Genomic DNA, 21,982 nt, shown 5'->3' with positions numbered 1-21,982 from the left:
GTTGGTTTGGGGATTTTTCTGTGTTTTTTTAGTAAGTGAAGATGGTAAAGGGCATATTCAGGCATATATGCACCCTTAAGAATAATTCACTGCATGTCACAATTTGCATGCCTTGTGACAAGGCAGATTACCAATGCTGATACATAGAAATCCTAGAAAAGCAACCTCCAATCACTTCCAAAACGACTGCAAAAAAACAATTAAAATAAGCAGGCAAACCCACAGTCTGTCACATGGAAGTAAGTATGCAATAAACAAGATTGTTTATTAAAGACTATTCTAAGAATGCATGCATTCACTTGAATTTTCCTCTTCAGAATAAATCATAAAAGTACAAGACTCGTCACCACAGAACTATATGCTAGTCCCAACTCCTTCATGAATTTTCTGCATGACACAAAACACAAAGTGTCTGTTTTGCCATCAGATTCACCATTGTAGCATTATACTCAGTGAATACAAGCTTCTAAAGCATTTTGGGTCCTGTGACTGAAATTCAGAATAAATTCAAAATAAGTACATTGACAGCTATTTCCCCAAAAGACAGAATCTGCTCTACTAATTTCTATTTAACAACTATTTTGATACAACTAAGCCTGTAAATTTTGTGCCTCTTTCAATCTAGAGAAAAATGCTAAAACTGATTTTATTGTTCAGACTAGCTACCCACACCCACACAGCCTCTGTGCCTGTCGCAAAACTACGTTGGCAGAGCCCCCTAGTGTACATTAGAACATATGCAAGCTTAAATACTCCATTTATCTTATTTAAAAAAAGAACACCTACGTGACAGACTAAGCAGACTGAAGTTCTCTACCATTAGAATATACTAGAATAAAGATATGTGATGTGATATATATCGGGAAAAGGTATGAAACCAACTTAGGTTGGTTTCATAACACACTAGGACAGAAAGAAAGAGAACTTCATTATTTCAAATTTATAAAAAACCCGATTACTGAACTGACACAAAAGGTATCATAACAACTGCACCTCTTTTACAATTAGTTTGGTATCTAACACTAAGCTTTGTAAAACAATATGGTTTACAAAGTTCCATTATCCTAAATCTATTTCATTTGATGAACTATTTCACAATAAACCTATGAAAACAGTACCTTTCTCTGGTCCAGAAAATTAAGAGGAGGGATATTAAGAAAAAAATCTAGCATTACTATTTTGTTTTAAGTAACTTAAGTACTTCTAGGAGACATCGAGCAATTACGTTAATATCAAATTTGTTTATTTTCTATGCAATATACTGCAAAAAATGAGCAGCAACACAGCGTAACTTCATCTTTTTCAAGCCCTTTAGCACAAACCAGTCCCTAGAAACCAGTTTGAAAAGTATTCTGCTAGCAGTAAAGACCTTTAAGTATCACTTGTAATGTATGCCTGTTCTTCCGATTAACAGAAGAAAACATTTACAATAAACATGCTATTGGACATGATTCAAGCAAGTTTAACACCCCATATAGTTGGCAACTTCCAGTGCTCCCAACACGGTCGTTAGTAATACGTCAGGCTAAAAAAATGACAGGGGAAAAGGGAGCTAGCTTTTTCCTTTCTGCCAAAAAGCAAAAAAGAGACTTACTTTGAAACCAGTACAGCAGCTGCGTCTCGAGCCTTATCACTGACAACCAAGTAACACTAGAAGTAAAACAGAACTAACTGTAAAAGAATTCAAACACGTAGACTTAATAATACAACTACATAACAACTTTGTACATGAGTACATTAATATTTACAATTACATTATACTGAGTTTAAGATAGTAAAAAACATATAATCCATTTAACAAAATATATCTGAGACAAACTCTCACATCTAATGTCTTTCAAAGCAAGTTTACCTTTACTGTAACCTTAAAGTACAGTCATATTTGTGTTACTACATTTCTGCAAGTGTTAAACCACTTAAGGGCTGCAAGTGTCAAAAGGGTAAGGATAAGCTGTTCGGTTATTTGTGGGAAGGGGGATGATTATGTTTTATCTTAAAGGGATGACGCGTTAGCCACTTTAAGTTTACACAAAGTGAAATTTCATTATCTTTGTTGAAAACTCTTTCCACAGTCATAGCTTCGTTACTCATCCTGACAAACACTAAATTCCTATATAAATATGTAAAGTTGACTTTCAGAAAATCTAGCTAGTATCTTTAAACTCTAAAAGCTCTTACCACAGTCAAAGGCATACACTCATAGCAGATCATCATAAAATTTGATGATTGTTTTTCCCTGAAGTAATAAACTGTCTAACCAGACACTAAGGAATTAAATAACATACGAAAGATTCTTCAACTATGGAGAAATTCTTTACAGAGTAGACAAAGAAAACACAGGATTAAATAATGTTTTGAAAAGATCAGAATTTACTATATATTGAATACATTAATATTATTAATATTGGAATATTAAGCCTAAGAAAAGCGTTATAGGTTTGCGGATATTACACGACATATTATACTTACTTTTGCTACTTTAAGTATGCGATCCATTGTTGGCATGCGAGCATGCCCTTCTTCAGAAACAGTATTTCCATCAAACCGGGCCAGATCAAAAGGAATCAAGCATATCATGGAGAGCCATAATAAAAGCATGTAACGAGTTTCCCAAGTCTGGAAAAGAAGAGTCAAACAAAATATACACTCTGTTTTCTGAACTGTGTTCCAACAAGGTGCCTGGAGAACAAACCTACCTCCTCCAAGGTACTGCTATGCTAAGAAGATGAAAACTTTGAACCTCAGTGTTCTGAAACACCAAAGGAGAAAGAACTACAAGACACCTCAAATGGGAAAATTGTAGTCAAGTGAATGGACCCTTTCCCCTGAATCTGAAGTTTAGAGACAGTTCATTCTTTTCCAAAGAAAAACTGCATTTTCCTATTTTCCTGTTTTCTCCTTCCCTCAGCCCATTTGTGCCTCCAGTCCAGTCAAGCAGAAAAAAAAATAAATGCAAACAAATAAAAAAACACTCTAAATTAGTAAGGAAAGTGACTCTCCATATAGAAAGGGAAAGGAGAGAAAGAAAATGTATGTTCTTAGACAAAGTGCAACAACAGAAAAGGACCAAGAGAGAAATATGTCCTTCCTAATTTATGTATTCCTTTCATGGGCTTATTGAAAAAAATTTAGGTGTTCTGAGAGACAGACAAGAAGCGACTTCTAAAGAGCTTCTATGGTAAGGTTTCAGAATAAAAATAGATATTTCATAAATCAAGTCCTTTACCTGCAAAATACTTAAGCTTTGAAAAGTTGTACAAAAAAATGATTACCTTAGTTTTATGGCAGTTGGTCTTTAAAAAATAAAAGCTGTACAACTATATCAACACTAACAGAAATGGTGCTGCAAGAAATTTATTAAAAATTATTTGAATTTTGAGCAGAATTAGTCTTCATATCCATGATTTTTGTTACCTTTAATAGATGATGATCTCTCTTAAAATTAATCTATCTTAAAAAAAAAAAAATTGGAATCCTTTCTTTGTTCATTCAATAAAATAAAACAATATGAACTACAGTATCTCAATCCATGCTTAAAAATTATTTGCTTAAATACTGTTTTAATCAAAATTCTTGCTCCCAGCTAAAGAAATCTTTAAATCAGGAGGGTATGTAATGAAATGTGTGACTTTCACGTTAATTCTAGCTGTTCAATTAACACTGAGCAGGCTATATTGCAGCTTTACATGCTATTTTTTGCAGGACTATTTTCTACATTGTTCTTCAGCTTCTTCTCTAGGAGACATAAAAATTAAACAGGAAGTACAGCAGGTTCTCACCTCGCAGTCTTTTGGATTCTGGTCCATAAGCATATCCAAAACAGGCTGTAAATCACCAACCTCATGAGGAAACAATCGGAGGAAAAGTTTGTATCCTCTCACCTGTAACATGAAGGTTCAAAATTTAGTAAGCTATCTATCAACATCAAGTACTGAGGAAAAATAAAAGACCCTTTGAGGAGTTAATATATCATAGAATGATTTGGGGTGGAAGGAACCTTAAAGCTCATCTAATTCCAACCCCCCTGTCGAGACCAGGGACACCTCCCACCAGGCCAGGGTGCCCAAAGCCCCATCCAGCCTGGCCTTGAACACTTCCAGGGATGGGGCAGGCACAGCTGCTCTGGGCAACCTGTTCCAGGGCCTCACCACCCTCTGAGTAAAGAATTTCCTTCTTTTATCTAATCTAAATCTCTCCTCTTTTAGTTTAAATCTGCTCCCCCTGGAAGGCCACTGTGAGGTCTCCCCGGAGCCTTCTTTTCTTCAGGCTGAACAACCCCAACTTTCTCAGCCTGTCTTCATAGGAGAGGTGCTCCAGCCCCTTGATCATCTTTGTGGCCCTCCTCTGGACTAATTTTAATACTTCTGTGTCCTTCTTGTGCTGGGAACCCCAGAGCTGAACACAGGGCTCCAGGTGGGGTCTGATGAGAGCAGAGGGGCACAATCCCCTCCCTCACCCTGCTGCCCACGCTGCATTTGCTGCAGCCCAGGACACAGCTGGCTTTCTGGGCTGCAAGTGCACATTGCCGGCTCACATCAACCAACACCCCCAGGTCCTTCTCCTCAGGGCTGTTCTCAATCCATTCTCTGCCCAGCCTGTAGTTGTGCTTGGCATTGCCCCAACCCAGATGCAGGACCTTGCGCTAGGCCTTGTTGAACCTTATGAGGTTTGCACAGGACCAGCTCTTAAGCCTGTCCACTCAGTATCTCAATATCTGTTTGTTTGGTTTTTTTGTTTGTTTGTTTGTTTGTTTTTACATTCTGACCTTGCTTTTTCTACTCTGGATCATTGAATAGCGTGAGGTATCATTAAAATGATGAGGAAAAAAAAAAGAACTCATCTTTCACACTGCAATTTAAATATTGGAAACCTACATACTTTCAGTTATAGAATGTTACATTTGTTTTTTGGGTTTTTGTACCTTTGTAATGATGTAAAGAAATTTAAAAGCCAGATGAAATAGCTCGGAAGGAGATGCACTGTCCCGTACTATATCCAGCAACAAATTCATCATCCATTCTAATGAAAGGAGAGAAAAGAAAGTGGGAACAAAACAGTTAGCTTACACTTTCTCATACTTCTAATAATAGAAAGGGAGATGATTGTCATATATCTGCTATCAACCACAACAATCATGTAATGCAAATATGAACTTTCTAGTTTAAGAGAGTTTCAAGTATATACACAAAAAAGTATTATATACAAGATGACATTCCTACCTAAGTGGCGATCCAACAAGTGAGGCTGCTCCTGGTACTTGTCCATTATAACTGAAAAGGAAAAGGTATCTGTGACCAACTACTCAAATGAAAGGCCCTTATAACCATCAATTGTGAGATACACCCTTGATTCTAGACAGTTTTAGTTTAAAATTTCAGTATCCTTGAGCTAACTACTGCCACACCTTTAAGTGAGGTCAAGAAGCAAGAAGACAACAGAGCAGTTATTGTAAAACTAGAGGCTGTCTGTCATGCCATCATTTACCTAAAATTCATCAAAAACTCTCTTCCAGGAATCTCTCAAATTACTGTGGACAAATGTCACCATTAAATCAAACATGCCAGCAGCACTCAGTCTGCTGTTACCCCTCATTGCAGAGCTCTTTGTGGTTTTCCTTTGCCAACAACTTACCAGCTTCTGATGGCACTCTGCAGACGGAGGACATTAAATCAGAACAGCCTGTAGCTGCTGCAGACAAACCAGCCTTACACCGCACTCCAACCCAGTCAGCAACCTGAATGCTGTTTTACCCATCTGTGCTTGCTGTTCACATCTCCTCCAATAACATTTTACATCCCACTTACTTCTACACACTATTCTATTTGTTAGCATGTCAAGTTTCTGATTCTTTTTAAAACACCCACACAAAGATACCTTACCATCACAAAGTGTAGTAGTATGATACTCTTCCAACCCTAAGCTAATACAGTCATAGGGAAATTCTACCTGGACACAAAGGGTTTCATCACAAGGCTATCTTCCGTCCCATGCTTGGAACATAGTTAAGGATATAGTTCTACCACTGAAACAGGACATAAGAAAATTCTTCTCTCTCTGTTTTGAGCTTCCTGACCATAGCAGAAAATTACATCATAGTACTGTGCATTGAAAGGTGCTCTTCACAGCTCTCAGAACTAGGCTTTTTTATTTTGAAATAGCACAAAGGAAATTATACAGCAAAGAATAAAAATGTCTTGACAAAATTTTACCTGGACAAACACAAACTGTAGCTATTACTACCCCTAAATCCCATGCTCTTCAAGTTTCCACATTATTTTATCCTGCTGCCAGTAATACATTATCTTCCTTTTGGGAATGGACATGAAAAAAGATAATTGAAATTGAATATTGTAAATACTAAGAACAACTTGCCACCGATTTTACAAATAAAAGCATTTCCATTTATACCTAGAATCAATGCCACGCAGCCACAGAAATGAAAGCTACGCTTCAGAAAGAGATTATTAAATGATCCAGTATTGCCTGGTGATTGCCTAGGTCATTTTAGATATTTGCTCAGGAAATAGCATTTACTTAGAAAACTAAAATATCCTCTTAATCTTTCATTTTCCTGCATTTGTTCCTCTCTAACAATTTTTCTCTCTATCCCTTTCTCTTCATCACATCAAACTCTGAAGACGAAACACAACTTCACCAGCAGGGTATATCGCTGACCACTGGATGACACTGCACAACCACTTTCATAATGCAGCCAGTCCAACACTCTCCTTACACTAACTTCTACAGTTGTGTTGGGATTCCATAGTGCTGTCTAAATCAAGAGGGAAGCCTGCACTCCTAATTATCGCTACTTTCCCTGCTGTAATTAACAATATCTTAAGCTGTGTACAAATAACAGAATTAGAGAGTACAAGAAATTCCATCAACGCTCAAAAGCAGAAGTGGAATTTAACTACAATTCATTATCCTGTCAAATTGTTTTCCCAGATCAGAGTCTGGTAATCTAAAATAAACCACCAGATCAAAACAGTGAAAAGGATGAACCACAAAAATGTGATTCTAGTGCTATTATTTCAAGGAAAGATCCTCCTATGTTTTCCTGCAAAACTTATTGCAGATTGAACTACGTAATCCAGACTTCTGCTCTTAACAGTTCATAAAAAAACATCACATGCTTTTGTAAGTGTTTCAGAGACCTGCATTAAAATGTTCAGTAACTGATTATTACTGCATTATCTGCGCATAGATTAAGATGTTTCCTTACCTCCAAATTTATAACCCACTCATTTAGTCTGTTTATATGTCCAATATTTGGGACATTTTTTGCCTATTAAAGGTCAAACGATTCCCTGTGACACAAAATGTTGGAACAAAGTTTTGAGCAACATGTATGGTGCGTATCAGTACTGTTAACATTAAAGTACATGTTAACCCTGTATTTAGTGAACAGTGATACTTCTGATACTGATACCTGTTATACAGCTACATCCCCCTACCTTCAAATGACACGTTCCCAAGTGCAAAAGTCAGTGTTTCGGTAGGTAGCAACACCATTTTTCTCCTATAATTTTATGTGATAGAGTGGAAATGCGTGCAGGAGGACCATAAACACAGTCTAAATAAACCAAGGCAGCGCATACGATGTGAAAGAGGCACAGCAGGATGATCAGCTGCAGGAGAGATGGCTTTTCAGCAGCTAAGGCTTTTCAGTATGTGTTTTCCTATGCCATCAAATTCTGCCATCTCACCTGTGACACTGAACAATCAACACAAATACATTCCTGCTACTTCTCTCTGATCAGTTAGATGTTCACTGTTAGCCTCCTTGGACAGATCACTGTCAATCCTTTCAATAGGATAATTTCTGCAGGATCAGATTTCCAAATTTATGGTTTTTAGGTTTATTGCGTGCCTATCTAGTTTTATTTTGTCAAAACCAGACAATAAAACAGTATTTTGACCATTAGGTTTGGCTAATTTTTTGACCATTATCTTTTGCTAAATTATTTTCTGCATTTGAACGGGAGGCAGGAGGCTACACAGGGCTCCTGAGATCTCTTAAATACAAGGCTCAGCTTCTAACTGGTGTGTGAGAGCAGGACATGCGTGCATCTGGAAAACCGTGAGGTAAAAATGAACCCAAGGCACCTGTTGAAAGAAGTTCCAGTATTATAATTACACCAAAATCAACGTTTTAGTCCTTTTTTTTGGTAAGACCCCTCCTTCAGAGGCCACGACAGCACTCAGCCCCCGGTCGCCGTGCTCACCTATGAACTTCTCCACGGCCGTTTCCCGAGCCGCCCGGTCCCCGCACACGGCCGCCAGGCCCCCGACGAGCCCCCGCACCTCCTGGCTCTCCGTGAAGCTCTCCAGGGCGCTCCCGCGGGCGATCACATCCAGCTCCTGGGCCCTGCTCTCCTCCGCCTCGGGGCCCAACGCGTCCGCCTCGCCCAGAGCCATGGCGGCGGCACCTGAGGGGGCAGCGGCCGCGTTACGCCTGCCCCGGCCTGAAGCCGCCCCGGCCTGAAGCCGCCCCGACCGCTCCGCTCTCCGCTCCCCTCAGGCGCCGCCACCGCCCCTCACGGCCGAGGCCCGGCCCGGCCCCGCCGCCCCTCACAGCCCGCGGGCGGCCCCGGGCCCCTCTCCCCGCCCCGTTACCCTGGCAACCACCGCGCTCCCCGCTCCGCTCCCCGCGCGCCGCCGGCCGCAGGCTGCCTCCTACGGGGCGCCGCGCGGGCCGAAAGGCGCAGGGACGGCTCCGCGGCCCCGCCCCTGGAGAAGGGCGGGCAGCTGAGGGGAGGCCCGGCCCCGAGGGGGGGGGGGGTATGGGGGATGGTGCTGATAGGCAAAGTGGGGCCTGTGGCCGTGGTGCTTGGAAACTCTGAGGCATTTCTGCTCAGAAAGAGCGGGCCGGCGGTGGAAGGGGTTATTCAGGGAAGTGGTGGAATCACCGTCCCTGGGGGTGTTCAAGGAAAGGTTGGACATGGTGCTTGGGGACATGGCTCAGTGGGTGACAGCGGGGTGGTTGGACTAGATGATCTTGGAGGGCTTTTACAACCCTTATGATCCTAGGATTCTATAATTCAAGAGGCTCAGCACCACAGTGCCACCACCAAAGCTTTCTTGTGGCCCTAAAAACTGAGGGGGATTTGCCTCAGGGCATTTTTCACAGGTTGAAAAGGGCAGATGAAAGGCACCCAGTTCACTGTTACCCCTCATCACCTCTGTTTCTTAACAGTTGTACAATCTTGGGGGGCTGGCAGGGTAATTGTCAAGTCAAATCTAAATCACAGAAAATTCTGGAAACAAAGGTGGAATGGTGAAAGCTACAGAAGAATGGGGAAGGAAAATAAATGGCTGCCCCCTTACAGCACTTACTAGTTCTTGGGTCAGATTCTTTCCTGCAAGGTCCCTGAGGAAGATGCTTGGCCGTACTCCACCCCTAGACGTACCACGTTTCCATCCCCTCATCTTTTACCACACATCTTCCTCTGCCACTGAATATTTTACCAGATAGCAGCACTACATTTCCACTTCTCTCTTGGCATGTTGCCAGCTCTAGAAAACTGAAGTCAGAGTCTGAAGTAAGACATTGAGCAAATCACCTCAGATTATCTTTTCACGTGGTAGAAAAAGCACACCCAAGGATCAGACCTCACCACTGTCTGGGGGGAGATGAGTCACCCTCAGAGGTGGTCCTTCCTCTCCTTTGATTACAAAAGGAAAATCAGAGAAACATTTAAATCTGGTCTGCATATAAGGCGAAGTAACTTCTTGTCCAGTATCTAGCACCTCCATTCATACTCAAATATCCATCTTCAGGCTCAAATTAATCATCACAACCACAAAAGGCAGAGAGACATAATAGCTAGTTTCTGCAGTGCAAATATTTTATTGGACAATTAAAATTCTTAAGTTCATATGCACTTTGCAACACAATATCTGCATTTTTGCAAAAATTAATATTAGCATTCATGCATTTTGCTGGTTAGTGAGACCTGAATCTAGCTGTCAACTACAATTTCAACTGTTCTCACTCTATTATTCCATTTCTCCACTGCTATAATTGTATCAAGTGTTATAACCCCATTCATTGTAGCCCAAATTCAAAGTAAAAAAAATTAAACTATTTGTATTATATTACAGAGAACTAAATTATTTTTCAATAATGTAAATTACAAAATATAATTTTAAGAACTCTTTATAGCACAGCCATTTAAAGCTGATAGAAAGTCTAAACATTTGAGCATTTCTGAATATAACATTTTAGGTATTAGTAATTACAGCCCTCTGAATCCTAAAGACATAGGTTCTTTGATTCTCATTCACATATCCTGATTCATATAACTGTATGTTGGACTGTACTTACACTTACTTTCTTTACCACTTTCTTCCATTAAAAACACGTGACTTGGTTAATGTACTCTAGCTCAAATTGTATGCTAGTGTTTTGTTGCCCAGTTTTCTCCTCACATCCTCATTGCCTGTGTTTTCTAAAAAAATAAAACAGGAATACTAAAAAACAGTATAAGTCCATCCAATTTGACAGCGTACAAGAAAACTGCAGTGGCAGAACAGACTTGCCTTACCTACTGTACATTAATTTCTAAAATTGAAATATGGAAAACACCAACCGACAACAGCAAAATAGATACTTTCTCGTCATGAAAACAAGTAAACCTCTCTCCTACTGTTTGCTGTTTTTACAGTTATTTAAGTGTTACTATCATAGTACAACACATTGACATATCATATTAAAATGATATGATATTGTCAAACTTGTGTGGTGACAATCGACTTTCTGACTGTACAGTTAATTACCAAGGAATTCCAGAGACATCCCTTTTAAGAAATACCACTGTGACTGAACTTCTCATATGGCAAGAAAAACAAAAGGGTACAATTAAATTACATTAAATTAAAATAAATATTAGAAATGCTATTATATGTGTTTGCCAAAAGCAGTCCAAAGGACCCTGTTTACCTTTAAATCAAAAAGAGAATGTTTTCATTTTAAGATTCATAGAATCTGATTTAAATTTTGGATCATAGCTCTTACATGGGAAAGGAACAAAAACAAACATAAATGGGAAAAAGGGTGCAAACAGATGGAAGGAAAAACTAAAACAGATTAAAAATGGGGAGAGGTAGGAAACCAGTGATTACTTCCAGTACCACATTCCTACTGCAGTAACTCTCACTAATGAACTGCTGCAGAAGCAGCAAGATGCAAACTGTGGATATGCAGCAGCTAAGATGTGAGACTCTGTATGGAGAGTAAGGTTCGGCCGACTGTCATGCTACTTTTCCAACCTAGTGGAAACTTCATAAACAGTGCTCAAAAACATTCCTTCATCAGGATATGAATCAGTGCTAGTAAGCCAGTGTATGAGTCAAAAATTACACAATCACTCTCAAACATTTAGTGAGGCTCAAAATTATTCTGAGCCTTTTATATGTCAGGTGTTTTAGCATCAACATTGATTTCTACCCTGTATTACTTCTGATAAGTGTAGGTTGCTAACCACTTAAGGGACTGGGTCAGCATTTCTCACACCAATCTGATTATTTTAAAAGTTTTCTCATTAGATTTAGGGTAGACCCCCTGTATCCTGTCCCAAAATGGTTCCAGTGGTTTATGTAATTAAAGAGCTGATACAATTTATTTCGTTTCTCAAATCCTGGAGCTTTGGGTATTACACTGTGATACGCAGAGAAAAATGAGCTGCTAAAGCCACCAAACATTCCAGCAATGGCCAGTTCAAACTCTGAATGGCCATAAAAGGAAGCAGGGTCAAAGATAATTGGCCCAGAGTCATCCTCAGCCACATTTCCTGCCCACATGTCCCCATGCAGGAGGGCAGGAACAATTTCTACATCACGGAACATTTCAGGAATCTTTATCTGAAAGAGCAAGAACAAACATTCAACAATTAAAGAGCTTTAAACAAAATATTAAATAAACAAATTAGCGTAGTGTATATGAGACTAAGCTGCTCAAATGCTACCTGTTTTTAATCTTCATGGAGTAATTTTGAAGTTGATGGCTACATGCATAAACCTAAACTGCAAGCCAGTAATAAGTGTTAGTCAGCTTAGCAATTCATTTTAATTCATGCTCTATCAACATCTGGAATTAATGTATCGTTTCTAGACATGAACAGTATGGGAGATCATAAGATATAAAATAAATGGAGTCAGTGACAAAAGGGGAAGCAAGAAACATCTGGGAACACGTTTGTGCTGTGCAGCTTGCAGAGGAATACCTTCCTGGTTGTTTCTTACTCACTGCATAGAGTATGACCAGGACCAGTCTCAGCTGTGAACCTGGACCAATTACAAAAATCTGCCTAGGCAGCAGAATCTTACCCAGTTTGCAACACCAAGTTCTTAGACAGGATTTAACATATTCTTATTTGAGGTATTCAAAGAAATTAGTCAGTGCTGACTTGCAGGTTTATTTTCACTATCTATTAAAAAATGGAAGAGCAACATGAATTCTTTTCAGCTGCGTTGGTAGCCCAGCCATGAAACTAATCTAGTTACAGCTGTTTAATAAAAACTACGTAAATCTGCTATAAAACACATTCAAAATACCACTTGTACATAATTTCTAACTTTCTAAAAGAAATCTTTAAGACATGGTTCATACTTTTAGCTGTGACCAAAGCTCTCTTGCTTCTCTGTCTCCATAATCTTTTTCAATTAAATCCAATTGTGCCTGGAGTCTGTGACGAATAAAGAAAGAAGGCCAATCACTCTGCCATTCATTCACCTAGAAAATATGATGCAGAGGTTTATAATAAACAATGTTAACATATGCACAGTCAATATTAATAATCTGTATCAAGTTAAGATGCTTGATGCTGACACATTGGCCTAGACAATGTTACTTTTAGACATGCTAATCAGAATGCTGTTAAACATTTAGTCAATTGCTGAGTTTGAAGTCACGCTCTATTCCATGCCTAGTGGGGCTGTCTTTAACACAAGATAGAAGTTGAGGTTCTGTCTATTTTCATTCACTTAAATTTTCGTAATGTGTTTTAGAGGTACAGTTTCTGATGATCCCATTTCAGTTGTTCCATATTATATTCCAAATTCTTTCTGGAAATGCAAAAGGATTATTTAATTATTATTGGGTAATGTGTTTCGAATTTGGGAAAAAGCTGTACTTCACAAAGTGTATGAAATACAGAACATTGACGCAGTTAAGCAGCAGAATGAAACTCTATCATGTGCAGAGCTAGCACATAACTGATGTATCTCAGAGACAGTTCCGATGTCTTATGTGATAAGGTCCTCTAAGAACAGTGGATGTAGCCAAAAACCCAAAACAAAGACATGGTTTCTAAAGGGATGCTTATGTTGTTAAGTATCACCATGTTAAAGAACTACCAAATAATTTCAAATTCTTATCCAATTCGTTCTATCTACTTGCTACGTGCATGGTAGCAAGTTGCACACATTGAAGATCCATCATATTTGTCTCACCATCAGATCAAAATGAAACTGTGAAAGAACTGTTATCATAAAGCTGCAGGCCAACGAACCAAACCTTTGTATAAGGAATTAATAGAACTCTAAGAATACATTAGCTTTCACAGATGTGGAATATACCTGCGGTATGTAACCACAGCAAGTGGCTACATGGAATCCAAACTTATCCACATACTGAAACTCAGAATGACTGGCTCCTTTACCTAAGAAACATAATAAACACAAGGAAAAATCTTGAGATTTTGTAAAATAAGAATTTTTACAAAATCATTATTATTTTGTAAAATAAGAATTCTTTGTATGGTTTCCTTCTTTTTTTTTTTCATTTGTATCCTATTCCAATTTTCAAAAAATGATGAAAATCATTTCATGGAACTCAATAGAAACTGGATCATGACCTTACACTGCTGAATTATAGTTGTTGTCAAGGAGCAGCAATTATATGTTTGAGTTCATATTTCAGTTCGCATATTTGAGTTCAAAAATATAATCCCCTTTAAACATCTTTAAATAGAAATTAATAACTAGGACCATATTTTTAAAAGTTAATTGTCTGAACCAACAGTGAAAGAAAAGTCTGTAAGGTCAAGAACATTTTTACAGTGATTGTACATGAAGCTAAAAGGTTTAACTAATGCTGAGAAAGACATTAGTCTAAATCTTCAGTTTGACGTAAGACATGTTGAAAGCTATCAAATATTATTTCATACTAAATTTCAGTAGCAGCATAATTTTATACACAAAACATGCAAAATGAGTAATTAAAGATAAATTAATTTAGTTTTGTGAAGGATAAAAGTACTCCATATTTAAAATTTGCAATAATGACTCCTGTATATGATCTCCACATTTGAGAAGTGTGGGATAGGGACAGGAAGTATATCTTATGAAACAGTGCCCCAGTATTGACTGTAACCAAATTATAATAAAGCACTATTATGCCACAGGCAAATTAATTGTTTCATTTTTTGTTTTAGTACATTATATTTATACTCTACCAACTGTGTTTCCCTCCTTTCTCAATTTGTCTCTGAGTGACTGGTTATAAAGATGAAGCTCTGCTATCTGCTTTCCAAGCTTTGAAGAGTATCTATAGAAACAAAGAACAAAACAAAACTGAAAAAAGTTCAATTCAGTATGACCAATACTAGCATAGTATGGTTGAAAGTTCTAAATTTGCCAGAAATAATCAACTTCACAAGTACATAATAGGGAGCAAATGGCTTGACAGTGACTCTGATTATATGGGTTTTAACATAATAAAAATGAATATAAATCAATGTTCTTGCAATAAAAAGTAAACAAAACACAAGGCTGCATAAAGAAGAGCATGGAGTGCAAGCCATCAAGTAATCCGCCTTGTCAGTTCCACATAAAAAAAGCAGAGAATAGAACATGGTATCTACTCTGAGGTCTAACACAGATCATTTAGACAGCAATAAGGATGGCAAATTAAAAAAAAAAAAACAAAAAAAAAAAGTCACAAGCAAGGATTGAATTGAGGTTGCTTACTGTAGAAGAAAAAATGAACAAAAAGCAGTTAAAATACTGCACAGGTAGTTAAACAGGAGCTGCATGAAAGGAAACAAATTGCTTCTCCATGCCCAGAATGTGTAGAAAAGACATAACGGGTTTAAAATTTCAGCAAGGACAACTGAGGTTAGCCATTAGAATTTTTTTTCTAGCAATAGGTGGGATGGATTGGAATGGACTGAGGAGGCTGTGGAATTACTGTTGTCCTTCCAGTAAAAATAGGTTGGTTTGACAAACAACTGCCAGAGGAGACATAGGTATTATTATGTTCCCTTAAAGCAGCGGAACGAGGGTAAGATTCTTGAAAGCCTAATTCCATGTTCAGGCTGGGTGACTAATAAAGTGGAATTAATACATTTTCTACCTCACCAGGGAAAGAAGGACTATACTCAGCCATTCTCACATTCACTTCAATAGCACTGCAGCACATGCAGATAAACTGGTCAACCAGGCAGCATACATGCTGCTAGAGTGGCAAAGTGTGCCATTTCTGTTCCAGGCAGAGAGCCAGGGAAGAGCAAAGCATTGGGCAGGAGTACACACACACATAAATATACATATATTTTATGTATATGTGTATATAAAATATATGTATATATAATTATATATATACACAGATATAAAATATGTATATGTGCACAGAAATATGGATCTTAACAGATAACATGCTGTATCTCTGAGAATAATGAGGTCCTTCTCGGGAAGATTTCTGACCAAGTGTAAGAAAAATATCCCAAAGACACAGTAAAGAGAACAAGATGTAAAAACATACTTGTTGAGGTGCTTCATCTTTAGGTACTCCATGACAAACATTGCTCCTCCTCCAGGAAGGTCAATTACTTTAATAGGCTGAGGCACTCTCACAATATTGGTTTTCTGAATTGATTCCAAACTTGCCATTTCCCCTTCAAACATTTTTCTAGCCTGTTAAGGAATAAGAATACCCCGAGGTTAAACTACAGACATCTAGAACAAGTAATTTGGAAAAAAAAAAAACAGCACTGTTTACAAAGACTTAATTAGTTTTGTTAAACGAATATAGCTTTCAATCCACATGGGGAGACCCAAGTACCTTAATTAAAATATTATTTTTATATTTCCCAAACTTGCTCCAGGGTAGTGGGATATGTAATATTTCACCTGGAACTCCTAGTTGCTTATGGAGTTCAATTACTCAGGTGTTAAAAGATCTCTAAGGATAAAACCCAAGACCTCCTCCTTCAAAATTACAGGTGACCACTACTAAATGAAGGAAAAGTCTGAATCCTTAAGATGGTTCTCCTCTCCATGCAGGTCAATGGCCAGCAGACAGAGGTAAAAGTACGGAAACTAAGCCTGTACTCAGCATTTCTGAAGTGAAAATTCTGTTCTTCACAGCAGTTTTATTTTTTTAATAAAGCAAAATTCTGATCTTCTGTGTGCAAGAGACAATTGAGTGATGTATTCATTTAGTAATAGAAAAGCCAAGAGCTTGGCCTGAAAAGTTGCAAGAATCTTACTGCTAGAAACTCAAAAGACAAGGAGGAAGTTTGAAACCTCTAGCTTAAAATAAACAAACAAAACAAAACAAAACAAAACACAGAGTTTTAGCACTGGCACCCTTTGTTTCCTCCCTCACTACCACTATTCTCTTCTCACAAATGAAAGATGAAAAGGAAAGCAGTGAATGCAAATTCAGCTTTAGGCTTTTCCAGACCAAGTAGTACAATAACAGCTCTGTATTCAGCCCCTTGTTTACATATAGCAAGGCTGAGTCCTGTTGTTGAGGGTTATCATATAGCGTTACACCTCATTTTGCATTAACCAAACCCACCAGGTTAATATTTGATGTAAAATAAACTACAGCTTTTAAAAGAAAGAAAATCTGAAATAATTATAAGTAAGCCAGAAAACACAGAACTCAAAATCATCAACAATCATCCACATTGAAAAAAAAAAACTCTCAACATGCAATAATATTAACAGTTAAGTATCTGCTAGCATTAACCTGAGGCTTATGGTTGATTTTAACAAATACTCTTCCACTGTCTGTTTCATAAGCTTGGCCTTGGCTAATGTATCCTCCTCCCGAGCTCCCAAAGGCTTTCAGAACTGAAGTTTTCAATTCTCTTTTCAGGATCTCTTCCATGGTAATTTCCAGGCTGCTGCAGCTGCCTTCTGCTAACTGCACTGCAAAACAAGATTAAAGGTCTGGGTCCTTCTTTCTCTGTCACTCTGCTGTGAGGTAGAAAGGGCCACCCACCAAATAAATAATAATAACAAAATAGCACCTCCCAAGTAAATCCAGAGGTAATGTTTCAAAATGCTTAGTTTCACATTGGCTTTTATATCTAGACAATAAACAAATATTTGTGAGAATAAGACTGAGAGGCGTGTCCTGGGTCCTTTCTCAACTGTGCTGAGAGCTGCTGGTATTTGTAGTTTGAAGCCGTTTTTCTTTTTTAAGCTCTGTGTTTGCTTTGGCAAAGAGGTAATTTTGCAACCAATCCACTAGAGGGAGACTAAATGCAACAATACAAACCCTGCACATTTGTTGCGCTATTGCGGTTCTTTAAGGTATGAAAAACAAAGTTGCAGTCCATCAGGATGCAATTAAAACATGTTGATGACTGTAAGGCAGCCAACACAAATATAGGGAGAGTATTTTAGTATTTTATTTTTTCTCTGCTTGTAGTTGCATTGCATAGGAAGAAGTTTTGTTGTCATCACTAAGATGTTTAGAACGCTTCTGTCTCAGGACACAATGCACTCTCTGGCAAGAAACAAGAGCTTTTTACTTTCTGAAAGTTTCCTCAAATCAGTGAGATACTAAGGTGATCATTTCTGGACATTATCAAGTGAAAATTCATTGCTCATTGAAGTGAAAATTCAAAGCTCATTGTGGTACACAGAGCAGCTCTCAGGGGGCCCTGGGAGGTCCCTAGTAAAACCTAGAGTACAATGGACAGCTCTGAAAGGTCTCCAATGGATGTTAGAGCACACCTGGGGGAACTGGGAGGCTTTCAGGGTGTGCCAGACCACAGAGGGAGGCCCTGGAAGACTCTAGCATGTGCTGGGAGGCCATGGGATGCCTACAGGGGATACTAAAGGGTACTGGGGACCCTTGAAGGTCTCTGGAGTACTCCAGGAAGTTTCTAGGGAGTGCTAGAGCTCACTGGAAAACCCTGTGAATTCTCCTAGGGGTACTAGCTTACACTGGAAGGCCCTGAGAGCCTCTGGGGCACACTGGGAAGCCTCTAGTGCTCTCTAGAGTGCACTGGGGGTCCGTGGAAAGCCTCAAGTATCCTAAACTATCAGGCTGGGGGGTGCTGTGAGGCATGTGCAAGTCATAGAGTGCACTGGGAAGCATCCAGGGGACACTAGATTGCACTGGAGGGCCATGGGAGGCCTCAGGGCTGCACTGAGAGGCCTCTAGAGCATCCTAGAAGACACTAGGGGTGACTGTGAGACTCTCAGGGGGAGGTAAAGCACAGTGGGAGGCCATGGTAGACATGCAGATGCTCTAGAGCAGACTGGAGATTCATGGAAGGCATGTACTGAGCACTGGAAGGTGTTTAGGTCCTCAAAGTTATGGACTGGCTACAAGAAACATTTCTACCATTCACATTTATGTGAGCAGAACGTTGTTTATAGATCAAGAGCACAAGCTGGAAAAATGCAGCTCATGACTGGAGTCAGAAACACCAATTGAGTACGCAGAAAAGTACTCGAAAGTGGTGAGAAGCCACATTCCAGGTTACCTTAGCTATACCTTTCCACTCTATGTTTAAAGTAAGTATTGACTCTTCTAGCAATCCTTCTATGAAGTCCAGCTGTAATATTTTATACCACTCACATCACTCACATCCTAGCTGTCAAATAGATTACCAACAAAAGAGCTACAGAAAGTGGTGTTGGGGTGAGGTAGAGACAAAGTTAAATCACAGTAAACATGTGCACTTACACCCAAAGCAACTTGATTATGGTCGTGATCTTGAGCAGTTTGAGGCAGTTAGATCATATGACTAGATAGTGAAAATGCAAAGCAATTTGGATTTCAGGATATACGATGCCCTAAAGAGTGCCCTACCTTTAGGCCAATGGTCTCCAACTGCTGAAAAGAAGGAATCATGCTGTAGGTTGCAACTGAGCACCTGGGGAAAGGAGTGAAGTACTTGGACAACAAAATAGACAAGGAGCAAATAACTTTTTTTTTCTTCACATTCTCCAGTTTACCTGTTAAGAAGGGGGGGAAGGGGGGAACAAGGACAGTGAGTGTTCATCCACAATGTTACTACTGAAGCCCAAATTTTTGCAGTCCAGTCCACTACGGATCTTTTCTACAATTTCCAGTGAAGATGTCAACAGGTGTCTCTAACACCTCTCCGAGCATTCTGACATTCTACTTTTGTTTAAACCAGGAAGAGGACTGGTTTAATACAAATATATTGCATCACATATAGAGAGTAGCCAAGAGATAGGCCAGATTTCCGTTTGCTTCCATTCTGGATCAATATTTAACCAGGTGAATTGCCTAGTTTCCTAACATTTCTGTTTCCTAACATTTCTGTTCATGCTATTTAATAGAATCCAATTCCACCCCCCTGCCATGGGCAGGGACACCTCCCACCAGCCCAGGTTGCTCAGAGCCCCATCCACCCTGGCCTTGGGCACTGCCAGGGATGGGACATCCACAGCCTCTCTGGGAAGCCTGTTCCAGTGCCTCACCACCCTCATGGCAACAAAATTCTTGTCAAGAAGAGTTCCCAGTCAAGCAGCTTCGAACATCATTTCAAACATGAAGTAAAACAGTTCATAAGCGTTCCAGATGGGCTAGAGGGACCAGTCTGAAAACACCCAGCAGACCTCCATGAACCCTGGCTGCACAGCCCATTCAGCACCACGGCCAGGGCCTGCAGGAAGACACCAACTGCATCAACCGCATCACGAGGGAGCAGGAAACCGGTGAGGGGCTGCAGAGGACTCAGTGCCTGAGTGCTGCTGGCCTCTGGGCTTGAGAGCTCTCCTCAGGATCATGCTGTAGTGGGGTTTGTAATTGTTTACTTGCCCTACTCTTCTTGTTTTGTTCTCCTTCTAACATCTGTTTTCTGATATACCTCAGGTTGTACAGAAGACAGATATTCCCATGCATGCCCAGGAAAAGATTATTTACTTCTCCACTGGGAGAAGAGCATGTAAAGAATCACAGGAAAACAAAGCAGCTATACAGGACTGCGTAAGCCAAGAACTAGAAAAGACTTCCCATCATAAAAACCTCTCTTCTTTTGATAGAAGTTACAGTTGCTCAGTGAAGAACTATCAAAGGACAAATTATTCAGAGCTCCTTTAATCCTGTAGATGTGATTTTCAATACAATTGCACAGGCTGTAGCTCAGTATACAATATTAGCTATCCCTTGGGAAATTCCAGTGAATTCTTTGAGATTTCATTGAAGAGTGCATTGAAAATAATTATTTTTTAAAATAACAATAATTAAAAATAATTGTGATTCTGGTGTGCCTTAACTACCAGATGTGATCCATCTCGTGAAGAGACTTAAGTTATAATACACTCTCAAGATGTTTCTACAATACGTAAGTATACATACACTGCATGTTAAAAAAAATAAAAAATGAGCGGTTCTTTTATCCTTTTTCCTTGCCCAAATAAGAATGGAAAGGGAGCAAAATTATCACACAGAACTAGGAAATATGAAATGAGAATATGGGTAAAAGGAAACATGGCTTGCCACATTCAGAATGTGTGAAGGGAGCCAAGAAGAAGGAATAGATTAGAAGGAAAAGCAGGCTATAGCCAGCTTTGAACTAGAGAGAATAAGATAATTAACAAAGGCATGCCTGGAACACAAAGAACAACAAAATGACCAAAGAGAATTGTAAGAATGGAAAAGAGCTATACAATATAAAATTTTAAAAAGTTACCTTATAGAACTGCAGCAGTTTCTTCTTTAGGGTTCACTAGCAGCCTGCTTTCAGAAGAAAAGATCTCTTCCTCTTCTTCATCTTCTAATTAAACTGCTGTGTATTAGAACTCAAAACTAAGGCATCCAGGGTATAACTTGCTATTACGTCCCATTTGCATTCCTCCTCACACACCTATCATTTTTAGTTGTTGCACAAAACAGATTAAAAAAAAAAAAAAGATTAGCCTACTATCCCTAAAACTCTAAACACAATTGTTTCTACTTATATAATTTGCATACAACTCAATTTTCCTTCAGTCACAAAAAAATATTTTGTTCCTCTTCTACTGGGAAAAGGTGATCTTTGAAGACTCAGTATTTATCACTTTAGCCTATGACTGACAGAAAATCCACATTCACTACTACTTTTCATCTTCCAGTGATAACAAGTATTTAAGCAAAATAAACATGATTTGTTGAAGTTTTGTAAAGAGTAACCTCATTAAATGACTTCTAACTTTACTATCCTAGAATCATTAAGGTTGGAAAAGACCTCTAAAATCATCTAGTCCAATCGTCCACCTATTGACAACACTGCCCACTAAACCATGTCCCTAAGTACCACATCTACCCTTTCCTTAAACACCCCCAGGGACAGTGACTCCACTACTCCCCTGGGCAACCTGTTCCAATGCCTGACCACTACTTCTGATAAGAATTTTTTTTCCTAATATCCAACCTATGAAGACATGGAAATGATCTGTTAAGGGATCTAACCAGAGTTGACTGCTGAGTACATTTCCTCAACTAGTTTCACTAAGCTGTGTTAAATTTGTGTGAAAGGTGTAAGGATATGGACACAGACAGAACATTTCATCAACAGCACCCAAATAGCTGGCAAAACACACAAAGTTTGAAGTCACAGTATCATTCAATCTTATCTGCATGTTGTATGTTCTCTCCAATGACACACTGCTTCTGATCAAAATCTGTGACTGTGGTCCTATCAGCCACTTTGACCATAACCGTCTAACAGGCTAGGGACTTTTAACAGGCCAGAACAAGTAGCTCCCCAAGAATGAAAGC

The 21,982-nt window shown here is 39.1% G+C and overlaps 2 protein-coding genes across 9 annotated transcripts in view; both read right to left on the bottom strand.

Moving 5' to 3' along the window:
* Positions 1 to 8,699, bottom strand: part of TBCD (tubulin folding cofactor D) — a 125,628-nt gene extending 116,929 nt beyond the window's left edge. The window contains exons 1-7 of one of the 3 annotated variants that reach the window (XM_084492634.1): positions 8,620 to 8,699; positions 8,229 to 8,432; positions 5,220 to 5,270; positions 4,922 to 5,019; positions 3,780 to 3,881; positions 2,470 to 2,616; positions 1,595 to 1,650 (exon numbers count right to left, since the gene is read on the bottom strand). In XM_084492634.1, the coding sequence (XP_084348760.1) occupies positions 1,595 to 1,650; positions 2,470 to 2,616; positions 3,780 to 3,881; positions 4,922 to 5,019; positions 5,220 to 5,270; positions 8,229 to 8,421 (647 nt within the window). In that variant the 5' untranslated portion in view covers positions 8,422 to 8,432; positions 8,620 to 8,699. Of the gene's footprint in view, positions 1 to 1,594; positions 1,651 to 2,469; positions 2,617 to 3,779; positions 3,882 to 4,921; positions 5,020 to 5,219; positions 5,271 to 8,228; positions 8,491 to 8,619 lie in introns of those variants that run through there. The other 2 variants (XM_084492635.1, XM_084492633.1) reach the window with 2 other exon arrangements.
* A 1,131-nt stretch (positions 8,700 to 9,830) lies between these two features.
* On the bottom strand, positions 9,831 to 21,892 carry FN3K (fructosamine 3 kinase). 6 transcript variants are annotated; one of them, XM_084492627.1, is made up of 8 exons: positions 20,916 to 21,892; positions 19,064 to 19,127; positions 16,982 to 17,163; positions 15,767 to 15,918; positions 14,460 to 14,551; positions 13,582 to 13,664; positions 12,614 to 12,736; positions 9,831 to 11,865 (listed from the first exon to the last, which is right to left on the bottom strand). In XM_084492627.1, exons 3-8 carry the CDS (start codon positions 17,120 to 17,122, stop codon positions 11,527 to 11,529), a joined length of 930 nt encoding a protein of 309 aa, XP_084348753.1. In that variant the 5' UTR covers positions 17,123 to 17,163; positions 19,064 to 19,127; positions 20,916 to 21,892; the 3' UTR covers positions 9,831 to 11,526. The 6 variants fall into 6 exon arrangements, with proteins under 6 accessions (XP_084348753.1, XP_084348756.1, XP_084348758.1 ...); XM_084492630.1 differs by lacking the exon at positions 16,982 to 17,163 and having other exon boundaries at positions 19,064 to 19,209; XM_084492632.1 differs by lacking the exon at positions 16,982 to 17,163.
* Positions 21,893 to 21,982: the final 90 nt, after the last annotated feature.

The sequence above is a fragment of the Aythya ferina genome (genome assembly GCF_964211825.1).
Source record: "Aythya ferina genome assembly, chromosome: 18".
Classification (NCBI taxonomy): Eukaryota; Metazoa; Chordata; class Aves; order Anseriformes; family Anatidae; genus Aythya; species Aythya ferina.
The sequence above is the reverse complement of the archived record's forward strand: the minus strand, read 5'-3'. Positions and strand labels throughout refer to the sequence as shown.

Excerpts from the sequence above, each read along its gene's own strand:
- FN3K (XM_084492627.1), bottom strand. The coding sequence starts at position 17,122 with ATGGAAGAGATCCTGAAAAGAGAATTGAAAACTTCAGTTCTGAAAGCC. Across the intron at positions 15,919-16,981 it reads AAATCAACCATAAGCCTCAG|GCTAGAAAAATGTTTGAAGG; the intron begins GTTAATGCTAGC and ends ATTCCTTAACAG. Across the intron at positions 13,665-14,459 it reads AAAGGAGGGAAACACAGTTG|GTAAAGGAGCCAGTCATTCT; the intron begins GTAGAGTATAAA and ends TATGTTTCTTAG.